Source organism: Hemiscyllium ocellatum, chromosome 14, assembly GCF_020745735.1.
Source record: "Hemiscyllium ocellatum isolate sHemOce1 chromosome 14, sHemOce1.pat.X.cur, whole genome shotgun sequence".
NCBI classification, from domain to species: Eukaryota; Metazoa; Chordata; class Chondrichthyes; order Orectolobiformes; family Hemiscylliidae; genus Hemiscyllium; species Hemiscyllium ocellatum.
This window is the reverse complement of record NC_083414.1, coordinates 43,702,513-43,725,123: the sequence shown is the minus strand read 5'-3', so window position 1 is coordinate 43,725,123 and position 22,611 is coordinate 43,702,513. Positions and strand designations below refer to the sequence as shown.

The window sequence follows — 22,611 nt, the reverse complement described above, 5'->3', positions numbered from 1 at the left end:
CTCAAATAGCTATTCTTAGCTACAGTGCTGCTTTTTACAGGTATCACAACCACTTTTAACCCATTTCCAAGTTTATAAAATTTAAGGAAGAAAACAAGGAATGTAGAGAGAGAGTGTAAGCTCAAAAAGATCATACGGAATAAATGTAGCTTCTAGTATTCTTTCCAACATGAGATGTGATTTTGATATTGGACAGCATTTATTCAATGATTCTGATTGTGCTAAAAGTTGTACCAGAAACCAATGTAAGATTATCTGTTGGGCATGATTTATTTGTGTGCATTGAAAGCTACCATTATTTACATGTAGGGCTCTGTTCTTTGTAGACCTAAAGAATACGTGCAAATTGCAACAGTTTGATGGGGAAAAGTGCTCTGGAGTTAGCCAATCTCTGCTCCAACCTCATGACAACACTTTGACCAATGACAGTTGACGCGCCTAGTTTGAATTTAATCAGCTAGTTAAGATAGTTAATGGATCTTGCCGCATCTCCATATGAACCATATTCCAACCAATCAACATCCTCTTCTCAAACTGTATAAATTTGTGCTTTCTTTCTAAATTGGTTTTCTTGCATTTTAATCCTGATGAGTACAAGACACAAAGCTTTGATTTCATGTCTCTTTTAGCAATGTTTAACTTTTATACTATGGTACAATTTCATATTGAAAAACAACACAGTATTGAAGATACCAAAATAATCTAGTGTTAAATCCAGAAAGGTCGAGTTTCTGTTTTCCTTATGTCGCATGCACAGACTTACTCCACAGGGTCATACCTCATTTATCCAGCTCCAGTGATCTAAGAAGCATAACTTGCATGGCTGCCACAAAGCAGGTATCATAATTAAGTTTCAAATTGCTTTCCCCATCTACAATGGGGAAGACTTAAAGATAAATGGGAAGAATTTCAGCCTTCAACGAGAAGCTTCTAAATTCAATATCCATTAAAGAGCTAAGATGATGGCTTGGTCTTCAATAAACCCATAGGCTAAAACAATAGGGATATTGCAGTATCACATTGACTACACAGTGACAATTCAGTTTCAATCTTCCATTTAAAATATATAATTTTAAGGTCACAATGATCTCACTTTTCTCTTTAAGAATGATGAGAGGGAAATCTAGTCAAGGGTTCAGCCACGTTACACTAAATCCAAGTTCTAATTTTAACCTTACGAGCAAGGCGAAAATTTCATGAGGTTTGATTGGACATGTTTAACAACCCAGTCGAGTTTATGCTCGATGGATTCCAATGCAGTATAAAAATAGGCACTTTCTAAAATGGATGCCTGACTTGAAACTGTTGTATTTCCACCAGGCAGGTTAGGTTAATATTGGGGTTTTAGTTTCCCTGAAGTATTATAAATATCATGTCAGCTGGCCCTGTTCAGATATTTTTAAAGGAGAAAAGAAAGTAAGGCCTTACCCAGAAATCCCTTGTGTTTTCCAGATGTCTTTCAAAACTGGTAACACCTTTCCACTGGCAGTGGTGGTGCCTGTCTGCAAAGAACCATCATCAAATTTAGAGAATGCTGTCATCAAGTCAGTCTTCTCAACAACTTACATCTTCATGCTACAATTGTGATAATTGGGTGAATCATTCCTGTGTCTGAAATCTGCTACAGAACAGTCTTCCGACAAAATGTATTTTATGAATCTATGAACAGAGTAGACTAATACCTTGATAAGTAATAAATCGACTGCATTATATCAAAGATGCAATCCTAAAATAAACCCCAGTTCAATCATCATTTTTTGTTTATTAAGAAAATTGTTGACCCACGTTGTTACAAATTTTGTATTGCCAGCAGAAAAATGCTGCAGAAATACTTATTTAAAAACATTTACCACAATATAATTATGTTTTATGGGTTTGGTGTCCACAGTTCATTCATTAGGGTTCCTGATCTTATTTCACAATATTAAGGGTTATTATATTTTATTCAGAAAGGTATAAAAGACATGGGATTGTCATGAGTAATTCTCAACACCATTTTATCTTTCCTGCAGTTGTATTCCACAACCTTACCTTAGCCAGCATGATTCTGGTCTTTGCTAGGTCGAGCGGGGTAGTGACTGCTGCTGCAGATGCACCTGAAAATGGAAAACACAGGTTTGTCAAAAAAAAAATAAAACCTATTTCACAATTGAACGTAGAAGTTAATATCAGGCTACAAAGCTATATACATCACCTCAATTTTTTTATCCATTTTGATCTGAAAACACAGAATCAAGTTGAGGAAATGTCAACTGATATCAAAGTAGAAAGGGTTCTTGAGTCAAAGTGGTAGCATCCCTTTATCTGAGCCAGGAGGCCCAGTTTCAAGTCCCACTTGCAGTACCCACCTCTGCCTACATAATATTGCAACAAGTGATTAAGGGAGTCTCTTTCTTATGCGTTGTAACTTTTAAGTCCCATATGGAAACCTCTTATAACAATCAGTGGAATACCATTGTTTACTTCATCCATATCCCTAATAAATGGATGTTCGTATGCAATTTGTAGAAATAATTAAATGATTTATCTTGTATAAAGTGACTAATATGAGGGAGCTTTGAGTGAAACAAAATAAACCACTCACCTCTAATCTAATCTATCACAACTCACTCACAACACTTGTGAATTAGGCAGCAGGCACCAAATTACCCATAAACCAACAATTCCTGATGAAGGGCTTTTCTTGCTCCTCGGATGCTGCCTGAACTGCTGTGCTTTTCCAGCACCACTCTACCCCAGAATCTGGTTTCCAGCATCTGCAGTCATTGTTTTTACCTAGATCACCAATTCCCAACATGGATACTCTGCTTAATCTTTCACTGTTGCAGATGGAACATTATAGCTGTTATTTAACTTGAAAGCAGGTAAATTTCATTTTTAAAGCCTTCCTGCATAAAAAATATAGCCTGTTTGATTGATCTTTTGCCCACTGAGGTGAAGAAAAGCATAACAAATACAGAAAACATATGCCAGTGGAATATTTCCCTTCATTTGAATAACTCATACAAAAATTAATTCCAGAGCGCAAATGCAAATAACACACCTAAAGTTGAACATAAAGCCACTCTGCATCACCATTAACAATACAAAACTAATCCAAACCCACTGACACTCCGGACTATTAGGGATTTTACAGTCAAAAATGAAACAGAAAATTGCAACTTATTTTCTAACTGGCATTAATGAGAACTCCAGGTATTGGTCTGAAGTTAACAGTGTTTATTAACTTGCACAAGGAACTCAAAACTTTCTACGCCAGGACTGGCACTGAATTGCAGCACTGCAGAAAACTTGCAGCCTTGGCTAATAATACTACTGATGGCTAACGTTATTAACCAAAATCAAAATTAATAGGAAATGTTCTAATTGCTTCTTATAGTCTTTGTGCGATCATTCATTTAAAATGATGATATCCTCTTCCAATTAAGTATCTAAATTACACTGAAGAATATTAGGAGTATTATAAGTTATACAGCTTTAAAGTAATCACAGGTTTTCAAGAAATATTCTTCTAAGTGGGTTGAGCATGGGTGAGTATGCTGACAATAAGCCTAATTTTCAATACTTTTCAATTCACAATTTTATTCATTCAGTTTTCACTTAAACAGCATCCATATTAAAAGAAAAGACCGGTTTAACCAGTTGTCCTGTAGATCAGATTTACAACCAGCACACCATATTTATAAATCTAAGTGTCCCAACATTTTTCCTCCTAGAATATTTTATCACAAGACTCTACTGTGGTAGATGAACCATCGTTGTCAACTTAACATTATTTTTGTAAAGTTACTCTGTGCAAATCAGCTCAATTTGGCAATGAGTTGGAACCACAGCAGGCGTCATTAATTAGTGCATGTCTCGAGCCACGCTATTGCTTTTTCCCCAGTTAGTGGCGGGTAAGCAACTGGACATTCTCAGCTCTTTGGAACAGCATGACTGCCTTCACTAATCATTCATACAGTGAAGTACAACAATTGACAGCCACATAGGATATCTATGAATGTTTTTTTTCCCCAGAAATGCCAACTGTTGTGCCACCCAAAGGAAAAACAACTAACATAGGAAGAATGAGAGTGTCTGCATCGTATTTTAAATGGTGCAATTAAACACAGGCTGTCAAAGATAAGTGCGATCATGAAGCTGGATAATTTGTAAATTACAATCTTGCTATGTGTGCCTCGGCTAATATATAATAATCAGTGCACCTCTTCCAACTGTGAATTAGTTTTAGAAGTAAATATTTTTCAATTAGAGAAAATCAAGTATTAAAATTACTTGCTGAGGGACAAAGCAACCCTCAAGCAATATACAGACTTGTCAGAGATTGAATTTGACAGCAACAACCATGGCTCTTTCTACTAATGTGCATTGAAAGCAACTCGATGCTTGAGTGTTGGACAGTAGTCCACATTATAGATGCTTGATACACAACATAAATTATTAATTTTAAATTAGAGATGAGAGTTCAGTCCAGTCGTTGAATTGTTCATCAGGAATACCACTAAGTGCAAAAAACTATATTTCTGATGTTAAAATTGGAGTCGGTACTTTGTTGGTATGATGCAATCTTGACCATCAGGCATAAGATAAAAGAAAATCAAAGTAGAATACATTACTCTAAATAATAAGTTCCTCACACAACTAAATACCCCATATCTCCCCAAATTGGTGTCTCTTAAAGATCCAAGTGGCACTACTATTTACTTTCCAGAACTCAGTTATGCATCCAAATTCAACTTTGAGGTGGACACCTCATATGAACAGGATTTTTCCAAATTTTTTACCAAATTTGTTACTATTTCCATGTAAACTCACACAATCGCCAACAAATATGACTGGCAGAGTCAGAATCATTGGTGACCTTTAAGCGGCAATTGATAGGTACATGGATAGGTGATTAAGCTAGGACAAATGTTCGGCACATCATGGGCCGAGGGGCCTGTTCTGTGCTGTAATGTTATATGTTCTAAATGTACAAAACACCAAGATTCCACACAGATAAAACTGAATTTGGTGTATTTGATGAGAAATTTACAGTCATTCGCTTTGAGGAAAATAAAAGAAATTAAGTGAGCTCACTCAGGGAAAAAGTCAAGGGCCTCAAAGTTTCAAGACTATTAAGGAGACTGATAAATCTGACAAGAAAGTTAGTCAACATGATAAAATGTTTTAAATGCTCAAGAGGAACAAATTTAAAAAAGAATATCAAGCTAATAATAAGAATTAAAATCTGGGGAAATACTGATCAACATTGGACCCTGTGCTTCTAGAAAAGGAAAGAGTTGAGAAATACTGCAAAATGTCAAGGTACCATTGACTGATGTTACTCAACAAAGTGTGGCCAATTAATACTGTTGTGAAAATTTGCTTGTTGTTATGTTTTTCTTATTTGCTCAATTTTAAAAGTTGGATCAATTAATGTTATAGCTCTGAACAGGGCTAGCATGAAGTGGATCTGAAAAGTAGCAAATGTGTACAGAAGCTACAGAAAAGAATAGTGCTCACCTAAGCGGCATGTGGTCACATGCAAAGGATGTGTTCAGTTACATTAGTAATGTCAAGTTTCACTGAACAGATTAGCAGAGTAATACATGTTGCATGAAAGAAAAAGTGTTTAAAGAAATAATCAAATCATGAAAAAATGTCAGCTTGAGAAAAACACTTTTCTAGGGATTCAACTATCCCAAATAATTCTTTTGTTTTTAGGCTTTTCCAGAGCACAGCACAGGTGTTGGTGCCCTGTAGCTTCAGTGGAGAAACACATGGCATGTTTTCAGCCCTCGAGGTCCATGCAGCAGCACTGCCATGTTCCTCACTCCAATTAATCTGTTCTTCTGTCAAACTTGTCACATGAACTGTTAATCATGAATCCTTGTTGATATGCCTTTAAATCCCTAAAGAACAGACAGCTGCACAGCTGAGGATTCAGTACAGGCCTCGTCCTTACTGAGAGATCTGTAAATATTCCTTTAACAAATGCAAAGGCCCAAGTGACAGCTTCTATTTACACACAGTTCAAATTTGCCAAGAACAAACTGCCTGTCCTTCATTCAAACACCTTTCCCTTCAACCTTTACTCTTCTGTGGACCTGCCCAGCTCTGAACATTATTTCCAAATCATGGAATTTCAGAAGAATGTTTCTGCTAACTTGATTTTTTGGCATGCTTCCCTCTCCCAGCCCTCCCAGAATAGTATTTAATTTAATCCTCTGCACCTGCAAATGCTCCACAGACTGCAGCTTGCCAAGAATCAACCGCACGATTCTGCTTCCATGACCACACGGCCTGCAGTTGAAAAAAATAACATTACTCGTTATATTTCAAATCATTTGAAAGCCCAGGGGGTTTGCTGAAAATAATGTGAACTTATCTCACAAAGTGTGTGGCTATTTGTGAACTTTGACGCATCCAACTTCCCAAGGAATTGAAAAGTGTTTTAAATACACAGGCAACTTTAAAAAGCTTTGCAATACACTCACTCTATAACAAGAGTCAAACTTAACAAAAAAGGTATGATTTTTAGTCTTGCAACTGCACTGGAATCTTTCAAAGTGTAATCTGTTTTGCAATAGGCAAATTGCTGTAATGCTTTCTAAAACAATGTGGTGCTTAGTTACTGCTGAAATATGGGCTGCCATTATAAAAGTTAATTTTGGCATGCAGTCAGATATATTTCTGCTCAAGCCAATGCATTTCGCCTAAGAAATGACGACGATGATCACAGTGCGTTCACGGGACAATGGAAGAAAACACCAAAAAGAAGTGAAGTTTGTGGGAGCAGATACACGCCTGATGGGTTGGGTTTGACACTGGTCGGGGCAGGGGCAGGTTTAGCACAAAGGTGATGTAAACAGCAGGTGGTTATTTTTTATGCCTTTTTTGATGGAGATCCAACAAAGAGAGGTGAGAGGGGACAGGAAACTGGGGCAGTGGCGAGTGCAGAAGCACTGGGCTGAGAACAATGAGAGGTGGTAGGTGAAAGGTTATTATGGTTGCCAGGAAGGTGGATTTGAAGTTACAAACATATCAGTCTGATTTTATTAAATGGCAGAGTAGTGTTGAATGATTAAATTGGCTATTGCTGCTCCTTGTTCATCTGTTCATAACAAGTGCTCAAATGTTGACACTAAAGTGGCAGGCAGCAAAGGTCAATGAAACACATTGGGAGAACCAGTCATGGAGTAAGAAAAGCAAAAGAACAAAGAGAAATGGTCAGGTCTGGGCCACTGCTACATGTTGGGGACCAATTAGAAAATAGCCACCAGGTGTGACAAGAAACAAGGCTATCGCATTTCTCACATTAAAATGTAAAATCTTATTAATGTAATACCTACAGGTATGGCATGAAGCTATGACAGCTAATACTTGGCATTTTAATATTAGAGACCCCAGGGGATATTTACATGTACATTTTCAAGGATATATGTGACAATATACAGCATCAATGTGTTGATGACATTTTGTGGAGTCATAGAATTATGAAGCATGTAAAGAGACGCTTCAATCCAATGCATCTGCATCGATCAGATATCCTAAAATAAGCCAGTCCTGTTTGCCAGCAGTTGACCCACATCTCTCTGAACCCTTCCTATTCATACACCCATGCAGATGCCTTTAAAATGTTATAATTGTACCAGCCTCCACTATTTCCTTTGACAGCTTTTTCAATACTTATACCACCATCTGCATGAAAACAATTACCCCTCAGGTCCTTTTTGAAACTTTCTTCTCTCACCCTAAACCTATGCCCTCTCATTTTGGACTCCCCCGTCCTGGGAAAAAGACTTTGGCTATTCACCCTATCCATGCTCCTCATGTTTTTATAAACTTCTACAGGATCACTCCTCAGCCTCTGAGATTCCAGGGAAAAAGCCCAGCCTATTCAGCCTCTCCCTTTAGCTCAAACCCTCCAATTCTGGCAACATCCTTGTAAATCTTTTCTGAACCCTTTCAAGTTTAACAACATTCTTCCTACAGAAGGGCAACCAGCATTGAACACAATATTCTTAAAGTGACCTCACCAATGTATTGTACAGCCACAACATAACCTTCCAATTCCTATACTCAACCTTATGACCAATAATGACATGTCTGCCAAATGCATTCTTCACTACCCTGTCTACCTGCAACTCTACTTTTGAGGAACTATGCACCTGCACCCTTAGGTCTCTTTGTTTGGCAGCACTCACCAGGGCCCTACTATTCACTGTGGAAAATCCTGCCTTACCAAAATGCAACACCTCACATTTATCTAAACTAAACTCCCCCTGCCATTCCTTGGCCCATCAGCCCACCTGATTAAGATCTTGTTCTACTCTGAGATAACCTTTTTCACTGTCCATTACACCACCTGTTTTGGAGTCATCAAACCTCCTATATTCACATCGAAATCATTTACATAAATGATGAAAAGCAGTGGGCCCAGCACCGATTCTTGCAGTATACTGCTAGTTTTGTTATGAGTTCACATAGAAATTGTGTGTGATGTAACTTTAAGGGCATTTGTGTGTCAGAATCAGGTGGCCTTGTAAAACTTGCCAAATTTAAGTCGGTACATTAAATTCAATTTACACTTACACATGTGACAGAACTAAAGGAAACATTCCTCTTTATATCTGAGGAGGAGGAGGAATTTTAACTGAGAACATAACTTTAGCAGCATGTATCAATCCATTATTCTCTCTCGGATAGGATTTTTATTTGTAGTGATTCGTAATAAATGAAATACGATAAAGTCCCTTCACAATAAAATTGATCACACATGGCTCTGAGAGCTCTTGTGCCAAACTAGCCCTGCAGTATAGTATGTGGACATGGAAGAAAAAGCTAAATTATACAGTGGTGAATTCCAGTATTCATCTTCATACCATCAGCAAGGGTGACCATAAAGTAAAGTGGTGTTAGTTCTGTTAATAATTATACATGACTATACCACAATGATATTACTGGCCTGCCAGCATCAATGCACTAGTGAAGTAAATGAGGTGATGCCACTGCTACATGGGAACACTGTACAGCACCGAAAAGAATGATAGCTATTGTGCATTTTGCGTATATCACCATCAGTACAGATATAAAAACGAAGCAGGGTGGCAGTCAGATTTGTAAGGCCATATTATCTTGTGTCTGCCGGTGGCAGAGAGTGACTGAAGCTTCTATGCACTCGTTCACTTCACAAAATTTCACAGGCTATCTCCAAAACATTTCTACTCCCACGACAAAACCTACAACAACAGGAGTCTTCAGATACACATTAAAGATGTAATTTAAGTTCCCATGTATACGATGTCTGGTTAAGATGCCATAAACTAACTATAATATCATTTGCATGACATGTCACAACATCACACCAGCTTTCTGCCAGAAATAAGCAGCATGTTTACACCAAGGCCCATAACCGTCAGAACAGCATGAAGTAATCAGATTGTTTTTGAAAGGGTGCAATTCTCTCCCGCCATCATATGCAGTTTGCCTAAAAAATGATGATCCAAATACTATTTCAGAAACAGGCTTAATTGCCGTGTCAGGGTCACGTGTGCTACATTAAGTTGCAGATTGAATAGAGGACTTTGTTTTCTACTTCAAAGCTTCTTGTCACAGAGAACCATTCCAGTCTCCTGTTCTTCCCTTATGAATAACAAATTTCAAATAAATTCACTGCTGCTGAGCCGAGGAACCCACACAGCAGATCTCTGTTAAGCTTCTCGGATAGTCTTTCACTTTAACTCCTCCCTGTTCACCACTTTGGCTTAGGTTTTGTCTTTTGTTTTTACTTATGCATGTTAAAAATCAGATTGTGCTTCATTTTAAGAAAGGGGGTGTTTAGATTTCAGAAAACAGGCAAAAGTAATTAAAGCAGGTTAATTTTTTTTTAGGCATTCAAATTAGAAGGGATCAAATCTAAGTCCACTGGAAGCTTCAGTATATCCACAAATCCCTTGGACTAATCAATGTCTTTTCTATCAGCCAAACAACATTATTCTCAGATTATAATATCCACAAGAGTAGCATCCAATGAAACTCTGTTGATAAAACAGTAACAGGAAATAAAGATACATCTGGCATACTTTTCCATTTGGTGATGAAATTTAACCCACATTTTCTTTGGAATTGCTGCCTACAATCCGACAATTTATTCAATGAACTACACCCATTAAACATTTTTGTCCCTAAAAGCTGAATCACACATTAAAAAGTTTGTTTTATGTATTCTTTTAAACATAAAACCTGCTCCCTTATAACCTGCTATTTTAATCTGTAGGTTGTCTTTATCCACACCATTCAGATTTGATGTTATGTTAATTTGTGGGTGGAGCTAGTTCACCGAGCCACATGAACCGCACAGACGACTGGTTGGAGACACATCCTTTTTTAATCAGGGGTCACAGAGAACAGCTAAATTCAAATATTGTGAACAAACCCAATTTTTATTTGTTTTGAATATGTTGTTGCCTCTTTTCCTAGTTGGTTGTAGACCAACGGCCAATAGATCGGGAAGAACTTAAAACCCAGTGTAGTGATTGTACAAGTCAGCCAGGTAAGACCTCATAGTATATGAGGTCCCTGATTGGGGCTGTTAATCAGGGAGTGTTGGTTGACAGATATAAACATGAGTGTCAGAGTTTCTGTTCGCTCAGGGCTGGCTTTGAGGGAGCTGAATCAGTGTCAAGTACTTTCCACATACAAATAAAGAATGACTTGGTGATGGGATATAACACCTCTGTGGAGTATTTTACCTCGCTCACTAGTCATTACCAAAGGCCCTGTTGTCAGGAAAGACTAGGCTCCATCTGATGGGAATTGCACACTTAATTTACTGAACTCCCTTCTACTTTTTCTTTAACCTGCGATGCCACTACCATCCTGTCGTTGGGAAAGACTTCAATGTTTGAAAAATCAGAAAGTGAAAGCAGCAGTGTTTGTCATATTTTTCTAAAAAACCTAGTTACTGGTTTCTGCACTGAGGTATATGTGCACTGACGTGGAGCCTTGAGAGGTAGGTGCTGCTGCAAACATGGAGGCAGGCAGAGGGAAGGGGGAGTATTGGAATGCCATGACACAGGACAGAAACCAGCATGGGGAAAAGCAGGAGAGAGAGAAGAAAAGGAATAGCTATGGCATGCAAGGGATGGTTTAGCATAGGGGTTTAAAAGATGTACTGAAGCCACCCAGATTTCAATCCCTTTTTAATTTCTCAGGATGTCTGTCATTGTTTGCAAGGTTGGTGATAATGGTCCATTATAACAACTTATATTTATGTAGCATTTTTGGTGTTAAAAATTCCACAATGCACAAAACAGACGAGCGAAAACAAGAATTAACAGAGTTAAGTACAGGTTATTAAAAATTGTTCAACACAATGTTTATTAAATTTTTAAAGTATTGAACATGAAGGGAAAAGAGGCACAGGCAGAGGGGATAATCTAACAATCGTGTAACAAAGAGCTTTCTGGTTGGCATAAGAATCTTGCCCATTATCATAATGGGCATGTTAGGTGACCAAGTGTGCATCACTGAAAGTTGGAGTCATGTGATAAAGCCTCTCAGAGAGTATCCAGGAAGGGCTGGCAATCCAAGCATGGGATCCGAGTGGTGACTATATCGGCATGGACTCAGCACAAATCCAGAAAGTAAACCAGTGCTGAAGCTAAGTTATTTACACCACAAAAGTGTTAACCTACCTTAAGAAACTCCCACAGAGGAAACTGGACCAGAGCAAAGGGAATCTGAAAGTGAAAACCAAAGAGATCAGCAAGTTCACCACCTTTTTCTTGTATTCCTTCACAAGAACATTATTCTTCCAGGTGGCAAAGGTCACAAGTTTGGAAGATACAATCAGAAGAGTCTTGCCAAACTTCTGCAGTGCATTGTATAGATGGTACACACCGCAATCCCTGTCTATCAATAGCAGAAGCAATGTTTAAGCTCTTCCATAGGGTGCTGATTTGTCCTAGATAGTGGTCTTGGAGCTGCATTCATTCACGCAAGGGAATGGTATTTCATTGCATGTGTCATGAATATATAATTTCTATGGATTTTACAACAAATTGTAATCTCTTTTTTAGATGACCGTAAGGAGCTTTAAAAGAAATGGTCACCACGAGCTATCTGGCCTCTCAGCCAGAATGAGAAAGCAGACTATACTACCTCAAGAAGGATGTACGTTTCCACTGGGATAAACAGAAATCCATTTAGAATGGTCTCCCTGGTGGGGTAAACAGCTCTGCCTCAACACACTGAACCTGAAAGAATGAGAACCAGTTAAAATAACGACTGGCACAAAGACAATGAAATGGGACTATCCTGCAGGTCTGAGCTAACTTATTGCCCCATATGGAAGCAGGAAGTGACAACTTGGGATAGCAGCTATGTTGGGTTTTGAATGTATAAATTCTGGCTCACAGCTGTTTTGAGCAGTGACCACAGCAGGACCTGTGAAAACAGTTCCAGGCCACAGCAAAAAAAAAGACAAAGCAAGTGTGAATAACATGTAAGATATGGAATTTCCTTTCATCACTGACATTTATGTAGGAAGGAGCCGGACTGAAAAGGAATCCAGGCAGTTTTCAAATGTCATGCCAGCAGAACCTTAATGGAAAAGTGGCCTTCTCTTGAAGCTCCCTGAACTTGCTTCACCTGTTGGGTCTACACTATTCTACTACAAAAGCCGATGCAACTGCTGACAGAGTCTTCAACTTCAACCCTGTACTCCAAGCAACGAACATTTCCACTACAGTCCCTGCAATACTGTCTTAAAGGGCTGAACAAAATTTCATTTTTATCTGGATCTTTTATCCTTAACTGCATTTAACCTTTGTACACATTGAGTTAAAGTTTATTCAGTCAATGGAGTCACTCTCAATTTTTTTTTAGCCTGTGTGTTTCCCTTTTAATTTATCAGTGAGTCCATTTAAAAAAAAATCAGCAGCAAAGCTTTAGTCTAGAGGTAAAGGATTGCATGGTCGTGGTACACACCCGATTTGCACATTGGACATCATTATATCACTTGAAAAACAGAATCATAAAACAAGTTCTGTAACCCTTTCAGTCTGCACATTTCTGAATGAAACATGGTAATGCTCACATCAGCTAATCTGCTGTGACATTGCAATATCTGATTTTCACTGTGAGCATGTGTGTAAGGAGGTGAAGGGTGTATAAAGAAGGTACAGCTTGACAATGGTAAGTAAACCTAAAGCAGAGCTTATCTCAGTATTAAGTATCTACACTTATTCTGATACAATACTTCAATTTGATGTTAACAGCATTGGAGTTTTTCTGCATGACAAGTTAAGAAACAAGAATATGCAAAACTGAGGCAATCTAATGCTTGGCAGGCAGGTGGAATTACATCACACGCTTACATATCCGGTTGCCATTATAAATGTTGTTATTGAAATGGAGATTGCACATACACAGGCAAACACATTGAACTACAGGATTTTTGTGCAGTAGATTCAAACTCTGAACACAATATTTGAAATGAAACCAAAGTTAATGTGATTATCCACTGGATCATTCAATCCCTCTTTCAGTTCATTGTGTATTGCTTACAATTATGTGCTATTTTTTGTGAGTAACTGCTTTACCAATACACTGAAAATTGTATTCTTTGCTAATTTGAAAGTTGAAGGAAAATTGATTGCAGTACCTATTACATAATATTATACAGCACTGATAAATCACATTGAGCATATGTTTGTCAACTTTGCATTTACTCAGTGAAAAACATACTATTTAAGACATACAGTACGTTACCTTGAATAGCAAATAGTTAGTAGTACAGTATAGGTTCAACTTAATTTCTAGTGGCCTGTGACCATTTGTAAACCACACAAACTTTTGTGTCATAGCAACTCCTTGATTGAATTACTCGTAACTTACTATCAACTATTACACGATACCTCGGTTGGTCATGCAGAATATTGATCCTGAGGGCAGTGAGACCATGAATCATGACCTGAAGGTAAACAGCTTTATCGGTTCAATACTATGATTACTATAGCTAATACAGTAACAATGAGCTAACACTGATCTCCCATGGCTTAGTGACAAACTGTAGACATGCAACTGAACTTAAGACATTTTGTTACTGTCTCTTCCAGAATGCAACAAAAAAGGTTAGAGCTTTTCTCAAACCTACTGTCATGGCTAATAAATGAGAGGGATTTATTTCAATTTTCTAGCAGAAGTGTGCTTGACAGACACCTGTCACTGCACATTTATTATCAGCAGAGACAGGAAATGGCAGTGAGAAGAAATCAATGCCATTGCTATACGCAGAGCTGACAAAATGAAACCTCTGAGGATGTTTGTCATCTTTGACAGAAAGTATTCTCTCCAGGGGCATCTCAAAATTTCACTAGAAAGGTCAGCGCAGGTCTCCTTTGCCAAATACTTGCAATTTAAGTGTGCTTAGAAAATGCCTGCTTACTACTGGGCTCAGCACACACTGGATCTTTTTTTTAAATTCATTCTGAATTAAACAAGGATGCATTTCTGAAAATCTATGGCAGGTGACCTTGAAAAAGCTTGGTTTGTCAGAAGAAAATAGGTCATTTCAACTTCGTTAGGAAACCTGTCAACACCAATTTTCTCGGGTACATTCTTGGGCTTCAGTCTAAATTGGTACAAAAGAAATATTGCTTAATTCAGTCTGATTTGAATTGATTCCCTGCCTTGCAGCATTTTACTTGTAGTAACCGACAAAGACAAATGGAATATATTGGTCATTATCATGTATATATGAAAGAAATTGTACAGAAAATTGAAAATCCAAAGGACACCTTGGACACTAGCACACAGCGTTTAAAATATGAGACAGCAAGAGGTAGTTTGTGAATACTAATACAACAGCAAAATATTGAGAATGTTGGAAATATTCACAGGTCAGGCAGCATCTATTGAGAGAAAGAAAATTTGAGTTTCATTCTTTTTACGCTTTTGAAATTTTTGCAGCTAAAAAGTTCTAGTATAGGTCAGAAGAGAATCAGAATCAGGCTGTTTTTCAATTCGGAGGAAAGTACAGTCTGACAAATGATTACATGATTCAGTGCCAGCTTTTTTTTTGGGAACCATTTTGGGATAGGTTACTAAAATAAATGCAAAGTACTTTGGATGCTGGAAATCTGAAATAAAAATCAACAGAACTGGAAATATTCAGCAGGTCTTTCAGGATCCATGGCAGGAAAAACAGAAAGGATTAAGATGGCCTGGGAAGTTGCAGATGGAGATAGATACATTGCTTGGGTGGGAAATATCTGGCAGATGGAACCTAATGTTGGAAAATGGATGAAGTTGTTTATTTTGGCAGAAAGAATCAAGGAACAGAGTACTAGTTAAATAGAGGTGGATGTAGAGTTCTGAGTGCAGAGGAATTCAGTTGTTCTCATGCATGAGTCACAAAAATGTCAGTATGTCAGTACAGCATGTAATCAAGGAGGCTAATGGGATATTATCCTTTACTGAGAGGAATTTAACCTAAAAGTAAGAGTGTTATCCTTCAGTTATATAGGACATTGGTGAGACAACATCTTGAATACCACATGCAGTTTTAGTCTCGTTATTTAAGACATAATGTAAATGGAGTTTGTTCAGAGCTTTACTCAACTGACATCAGGAACGAGTGAGTTGTCTTATGGGGATAGGCTAGATATGTTATTACTGGAGTTTAGAAGAGTGAGTGGGACTTGACTGAAGTGTCTAGGATCCTGAAGGGTCTTGACAAAGAGACATGAAAAAGATATTTCCTTTTACTGGTCAGTCCAGAATGAGGAGACGCTGTCATAAAACTGGGGTCATCCTTTCATGACGAAGATAAGGTGAGTATTTCTTTGTGTGAATTTGAATCACTGCCTCAGAGACAAGTGGGGGCAGGGTCGGTGAATATCTTTAAGACAGAAGTGGATGGATTCTTGCTTGGACAGGGGGAATTAAGATTATCAGGGGTGGATGGGAATGTGGAATTCAAAACACAAACTGACCAGCCATGATTGTATTGAATGGAACAGCAGACTCTTGGGGCTGATTGGTTACTTTTGCTTCTATTTTACATGTTCCTTCACATAATCTTTTGTACTTCTCATAAACACGTTTATTTTGAAGAAAAAACAACCTTCAGAGATTTTAAAGGAATCATAAATTAAATGGAGTTCATTTTTTTTTTACCAAAAAGACACTATACATGTGATACTTTAACAGCTGAAATGTAATAGAATATTAGCACAAAGTCAGAACCAACATCTGCGTTCAGGCTTGCTAATGCTAGTGTAATGTTACCTATAGGTTTTCAGCAGCATAGCTTAAAAGATGATTGACTGCTTGTGCATACAAAATTACATTTTCTTTCATCAGGCTGAAAGTAATGTATAAAGTTTTTCATTTGATTAGAAGAACATGTCAGTCAAAGCCCTTTATAAATAAGAGTCCAAATCGGTTGGTGAAGCAAAGGAATCTAGGATTGCATAGATATAAAAAATGCTGATGTTAAAGCAATTTTTTTTCAAAAAACAAACAAGCACTGGAGTTACTTTCTAAAGGATAAGTGTAAAACAAAATAATTATATTATCCAAGATCACACTTAAGAGTACTATGTATATTCCATGTCATAGATGTGAGATACAAGCATTGGAGAAGCTACAAAACAGATGAACAAAGATGATACCAAACAAAGACGCTATTTGTCAAGAACGGACTCTTAATCCAGAAAGAACAGGATTAACATCTTTAAGATCAAGAAAGAATTTAATTGGGTAGCTGTTTTTACAAAACATCTTAGTTGGCAAGAGTCCAGAACTAGAGCCCATACATATGTTAATCACTACTAAATCCAACAGACAATTAAGAGTAACTTCTTTATCCAGAGTTCAGTAAGAAGGAGGAACTAACTACTGCATAGATTGTATCAGCATACATGCAGTTAATAGTAAGCAAAACAAAAAAAAACAAAAGAGAACAGACCCAAAAGCTATTCTGATATGTTCAAATGAGGATAAGAGGCAGAAGGTTCATGTGGAGCCGTAGCATGGATTACTTGAGTCAAATGGCCAGTTACTGTATTATATATCCTAGATAATTCCATTATTGTATAAGTTAAACGATTTGACAGATAACAATTATTGTATTCCCCAGGTAGCCACAGAAACAGGCATAAAGAACCTTGTAAGTGTTAATGAGAAACCTAATGTCTACTGAATGAACCTTTTTAGAAATTGGGCTTGTTCCAATGCATTTTGTTTGTACCCACAGCTCAGAAAACTTGTTTTTATTGCTTTTCATGGGAAGCCAGCACTGCTGCATGGTCTCTCTCCCAAACTTCATTTGCCTTCCCCTCCTTGGTCCTCTTTCCTCACCATACCTGAGTGACATGGACAAGGGTTGTTGCTAGCAAAGGAACTCAGAGCTCATCCAAATACTACAAGGCTCAATACCCAGCTTCAGGCCTCTGTCTGAGAGTCTGGATCTGAAAGCAAGTTCAGATTCATTTCTATCCCAAAGTCTTTAAAGCAAAAATCTAAATGGCAATTTTCAACAAAACAAAAAGGCTCATCAATCAGAACATCCACCAATACCTACTGACATCCAGTGAAAGGCAGCAATTTCTCTTCACAATCTTAGGCCACCTTAGTAATCTCATAGCGCAGAGCATTCTTACGGTAAGCACTTCAAATAATGTATGTAAATTAGAAAGGGCAGCAGGACCAAGTCTGGCATTCCCGTTACTGCAGTTTTTTTTTGGATCGTTTTAAATGCACAATCTTCAAATAAAAGCTTTTACATTAAGCACAGGCTTTTAAAACCTTACAAAGCTATCGTCACCCATTAATGTGTGGGCTTTAAGTGCTATAAAATCTGCTGTAATCCCTGGTGAAACTGTACTTGGCGTAGTAGGAATACTGCACCAGATAACATTTGAAAACATAAGATGAAGCAACTCAAGCTTGAAGTCAAGTATCCAATGCATAAACAACCAAAACATTTTAACTATTATGTATACAACAGCAGTGCAATTATACTTGCACCTTAATAAGACAGGTAAAACAAACCGGTCAGATGATTGACGCTATCATTAAAAGGTAGGTTAGTCTGTAAGGCACAGAAGCAGACGTAAACTATTCAGCCCATTGAGACTGCTCTATCACTGAGAGGTCATGGCTGATTTGGCAACTTCCAACTGCATTTTTCTGGCCTTTTTTTTCCCTCAGGGCCCTTGATTCCCTTACTGATGAAAATTTGTCTACCTCAGCTTTGAATATAACAACCCAGCCTTGAGAGATCTCAGCGCAAACAAAAACTCCACAGATTCACTGCCTACTGAGAGAAGAAATTCCTCCTCATCTCTAGTTTTGAGGACCCTTTCAAAAACAGGAAGAAAAATAGTGAAGAGAGGGTTGGATTTCCTGTGGAGGAGCAATCTCTTGCAGATACGCCAGGGAACAGCTGCGCAGTTCTAACAGAAGATTGCGATCAATATTTCTTCAGAAATACAGAGCTGACAGTTCCCTGGTAAAATGCAGAACTGTCTAGGAAAGGCAAACTATGGCCCATTTTAGATACCAGTCAGCTGCCGTATCCTTAAATTTTAAAATTCAGAGAGTCACTCTGACAATTGCTGTCAAAAATGGTACGGTGTCAGGTGGGCAGGGGTTAGAATGCTGGGTGCGAGTGTTCGCAGTAGGTTGAGGTAGGCTGGTCGTAACAGTTCCAGCAGAGGGAGGGGATGGGGAGTGGGGTCCCAGAGAGGAAAGGGGATTCTCAAAATGAGTGGCATTCAGCTCCAGTGACAGGTACTATCAGGATCCCACATTGAGAGGTGTTTAGGGTTACTGTCTGTGGAGTCTGCAGGAGGCACAGTTTTCAGCTTTTGAGATGGTCAGGGATGGTCAGCGATGGTCAGCCTAATAATTAACCAAGAATAACTATTTCTTCAACTTTCAGGAATGCTCCAAATTCCTTAGTTCAAATGGATTCTTTCAGGTGCTTTCATCCATGGGGAATTGTTCCAAAAAGGAGTGAGATCTATAAACAATGAGGACAATGAGAGATTTGATTAATAATTGATAATGACAATGAGAGAGTGAGGCTGTACAGTTGACAATCAGGGAACTGAATGTGCAGCAGTTATACATGCCGATGACACCAAGATAGGAAGAAAATTATGTTATCAAGAAGAGACAGAGATTCTGTGAAAGGATACAGACACGCTAAATGAGTGGACAAGAACTTGGTTTGTGCAGAATAAATATGAGTAAATATGAACTCATATTTTTGGCATTTAATTGCAGAATTTATTGGTAGAGATTAGGATTGCTGGCACATAAATCAAAGAAGGCTCGTGAGTAAATACAACAGGCGATTGACAGGGCAAACTGAATGTTGTGATTTATTGCATGGGGTGTGAATGCAAAAGAGAAGTTTACTGCAGATGTACAGGCTTTGGTGAGACCGCATCTCAAATACAGTGTATAGTTTCGAGTTACTTACTTGAAAAAAAGGTGTCATTGCTTTTGAAGTGCTTAAGCGAAGGTTCACTCTTCCAATGGAGTTTAGAAAATGAGAGGTGATCTTATTAGCATATAGAGGATCTTGAGGACACTGGATCCAGAACTTGTTTTCTCTTTTGGGAAACAAACTTCAGAACACACTTTACAGATAAATGTCACACTTTTAGAGTCATCCATCCATGGTGACTAAGTTTCCCATACAAAACTAGTTTCACTTTCCTACATTTAGTCCATATCCTTCTAAACCTTTCCTATTCATGTACCTATCCAAACCTCTTAAAAATTGCAACTGTGCCTACATCTACCACTTCCACTAGTGGTTCATTCCACAATCAAAATCATCCTTGGTATGAAAAAGGTGCCCCTCAAGAATCTTTTAAATATTTCTCTTTCCACGTGAAAAATATGCCCCTTAATTTTGAACTCCCCCAGCCGAGGGAAAATAAATTTGCTATTCACCTTATCTGTGCCCCTCGTATTTTGTAAATGTCCAAAAGTGTGCGGGTAGTACGGTGGCACAGTGGTTAGCACTGCTGCCTCACAGTGCCAGAGACCCGGGTTCAATTCCCACCTCAGGTGACTGACTGTGTGGAGTTTGCACATTCTCCCCGTGTCTGCGTGGGTTTCCTCCGGGTGCACCGGTTTCCTCGCACAATCCAAAGATGTGCGGGTCAGGTGAATTGGCCATGTTAAATTGCCCGTAGTGTTATGTAAGGGGCAAGTGTAGGGGTATGGGTGGGTTGTGCTTCGGCGGGTCATGCCTCAACCTCTTGTGCTCTAGTGAAAACTGTCTCAGCCTATCCAACCTTTTCTTATAACTCAAACCCTCTAGTCCCAGCAACATCCTAGTCAATATTTTCTGACCCCCCCCAACCAAAAGTATACACAGTACTCCAAAATTGGCCTCACCAACATCCCATATAAACCCAATATGATGCCCCAATGCATATACTCAATGGTCTGAGCAATAAAGGCACACATATTAAATGCCTTCTTAACCATCCTGTATACCTGCGATGCAATTTGCAAAGATCTATGCACCTGAACCCTCCTAGGTCTCTCTGTTCAACAACACTCCCCAGGGCCCTAAGTCCTGCCCTTGTTCACGTTACTAAAATGCAACACCTCACATTTATCCAAATTAAATTCCATCTGCCACTCCTCAGTCCATTGGCTCAGGTGACCAAGTTGAAGATGAGAATTTTGTTTTACTTTTAGAGTGTGGCTAGAACATGGAATTCTCTTGCCCATAAAATATTATAGGTTGGGTCCTCAAATTTATTCAAGGCTGAGTTAGATAAATGTTTGATTGATGAGGGAGTATATGGTTCTATGGTGGAGTGATCTTAATGAATTGTAACGTTGGCTCAAAAGGTCTACTACTGCTCCTATGTTCCGACAGAAACGTTTTATGATTCACAGACAACACTGTGAACTCCACATACCCAGGGACTGGCTATTAGTAATTTCACTCTTCAGTTCAATAAATTGCATAAACAGATGTAACAATCTCTGATCAAACCACTGCTCTCCTATTGACCTATTTGGTGGGGAAACATTGTTGTACTCTGGGAACTTTGAACTGCTGGTGTGGCTAACATGAGACTAATGTACTTGCAAAATTCCAATAACTGAGCAATAGAATGAACAACTCATTATGAAATTTCAAGTTGCTGATTTAAAGATTCAACAGGTTACTGACAAGAGACTAAATTGGTCTTTAAAATAATTCCATAGTTCCAAAAGAATATGAAATAAATCTATCACAACATCTTTGCTCCAAATGAATCACTTAACATTACTGAATAAATTAACATTTTAACCCCTTTGATAGAAATCTGACAAATTGCAGCTGCCCTCATAGCATAATGCACTGATCCAAAGTAACTGAACGGTAGTGTACAAGATTCATGGCTACATATGTAAAGATCGTGATCCTTAATTGCTAAGACGACAATAAATAGCATTGTGCATTAGAAAAGCCATATTTGCTTGTGGCTGTTGTTTAACTTTCATATTTGAAAAAAATTACTGATAATCATTGATTATGCAAACATGTTTTCACTATTATCCATCAAAACAGAAGTATATACGCAGGAGTGTCCTGTGGCTATCCCCATCACAAGCAAGTATGCTGTTTTTGAAAATATAGCAGGTGATGGACCCTCAGGGGAATTAGCACTGCAAGCCAAGCTTCCGGTACTGAGGCTGCCTCCACTGTCGTGAGGAGTATGTCAGGTTCCAAGCAATCGATTATAATAGGAGACTGTCTAGTCAGGGGCACAGATAGACATTTCTGCAATTGACAGCGAGACATCAGAAAGGTGTGATGCCTCCCTGGTGCCAGGGTCATGGATATCTCAGAGAGGGTGGAGATTCTTCTCAAAGAGGAGAGTGACCAGTAGAAACATGTTGGTGCCAGCCAACGACATAGGAAAACAAAGGGATGAGATTCTAACGAAATACTATAGGAAATTGGGCAGAAGGTTAAAACATTGGTCCTTGAAGGTAATATCTGGATTCCGCCCACGTGCTTGTGTGAGTTGGAAAAGGAGGATAGATCAAGTTAATGTATGGCTGAGGAGTGTGGGACAGGGATTCACATTTTTGGAATCTCTTCAGGGGTAGAAATAACCTGTTTAAGAAGCAAGAATTCAGCAGAATCTGTGTTTAAGTGCAGGATGGATAACAGGACGAGACAAAGCTCTGATGATCTTAACAGAGTATCCTCAACATTCAAGCTTTGACTAAATACTCATTAAATCTGTGGAAATCATATACCAAAGTGAGAGACTGTCTGCAAAAGCATACCCAGAATACAGCAATGCATGTGTTTTTTTAAATTGGAACATCCAATTGCTTTTTGAGAGAAAGCAGGTTCTCATTATAAATACAGACATCATAGGCTAATATTCATAATTTAACCTTAATTAAATTCTTAAATGAAAAAAAACCTAAGAGTTAATTTCTAAAATAGTAGCTTGGATTTGGTAGATATTTCTTAAGACGAAAAATCTAAATTATATAACTACAATCCCATGGTTAAGAATGTATTAATTTGAAAAAGATAGAGGTTTTGATCTGCAGATTACACCCATAATGGTCTAC

At 38.2% G+C, this 22,611-nt stretch overlaps 1 protein-coding gene across 4 annotated transcripts in view; it reads right to left on the bottom strand.

Annotated features, from left to right (window-relative positions):
- Positions 1–22,611, bottom strand: part of slc25a26 (solute carrier family 25 member 26) — a 193,853-nt gene that overhangs the window by 12,826 nt on the left and 158,416 nt on the right. For all 4 annotated transcript variants that reach the window (XM_060835677.1, XM_060835679.1, XM_060835678.1 and 1 more), the window contains 4 exons: positions 11,682–11,726; positions 6,216–6,285; positions 2,032–2,096; positions 1,429–1,502 (listed from right to left, as the gene is read on the bottom strand). In XM_060835677.1, coding sequence (XP_060691660.1) covers positions 1,429–1,502; positions 2,032–2,096; positions 6,216–6,285; positions 11,682–11,726 — 254 coding nt within the window. The remainder of the gene's footprint in view (positions 1–1,428; positions 1,503–2,031; positions 2,097–6,215; positions 6,286–11,681; positions 11,727–22,611) is intronic.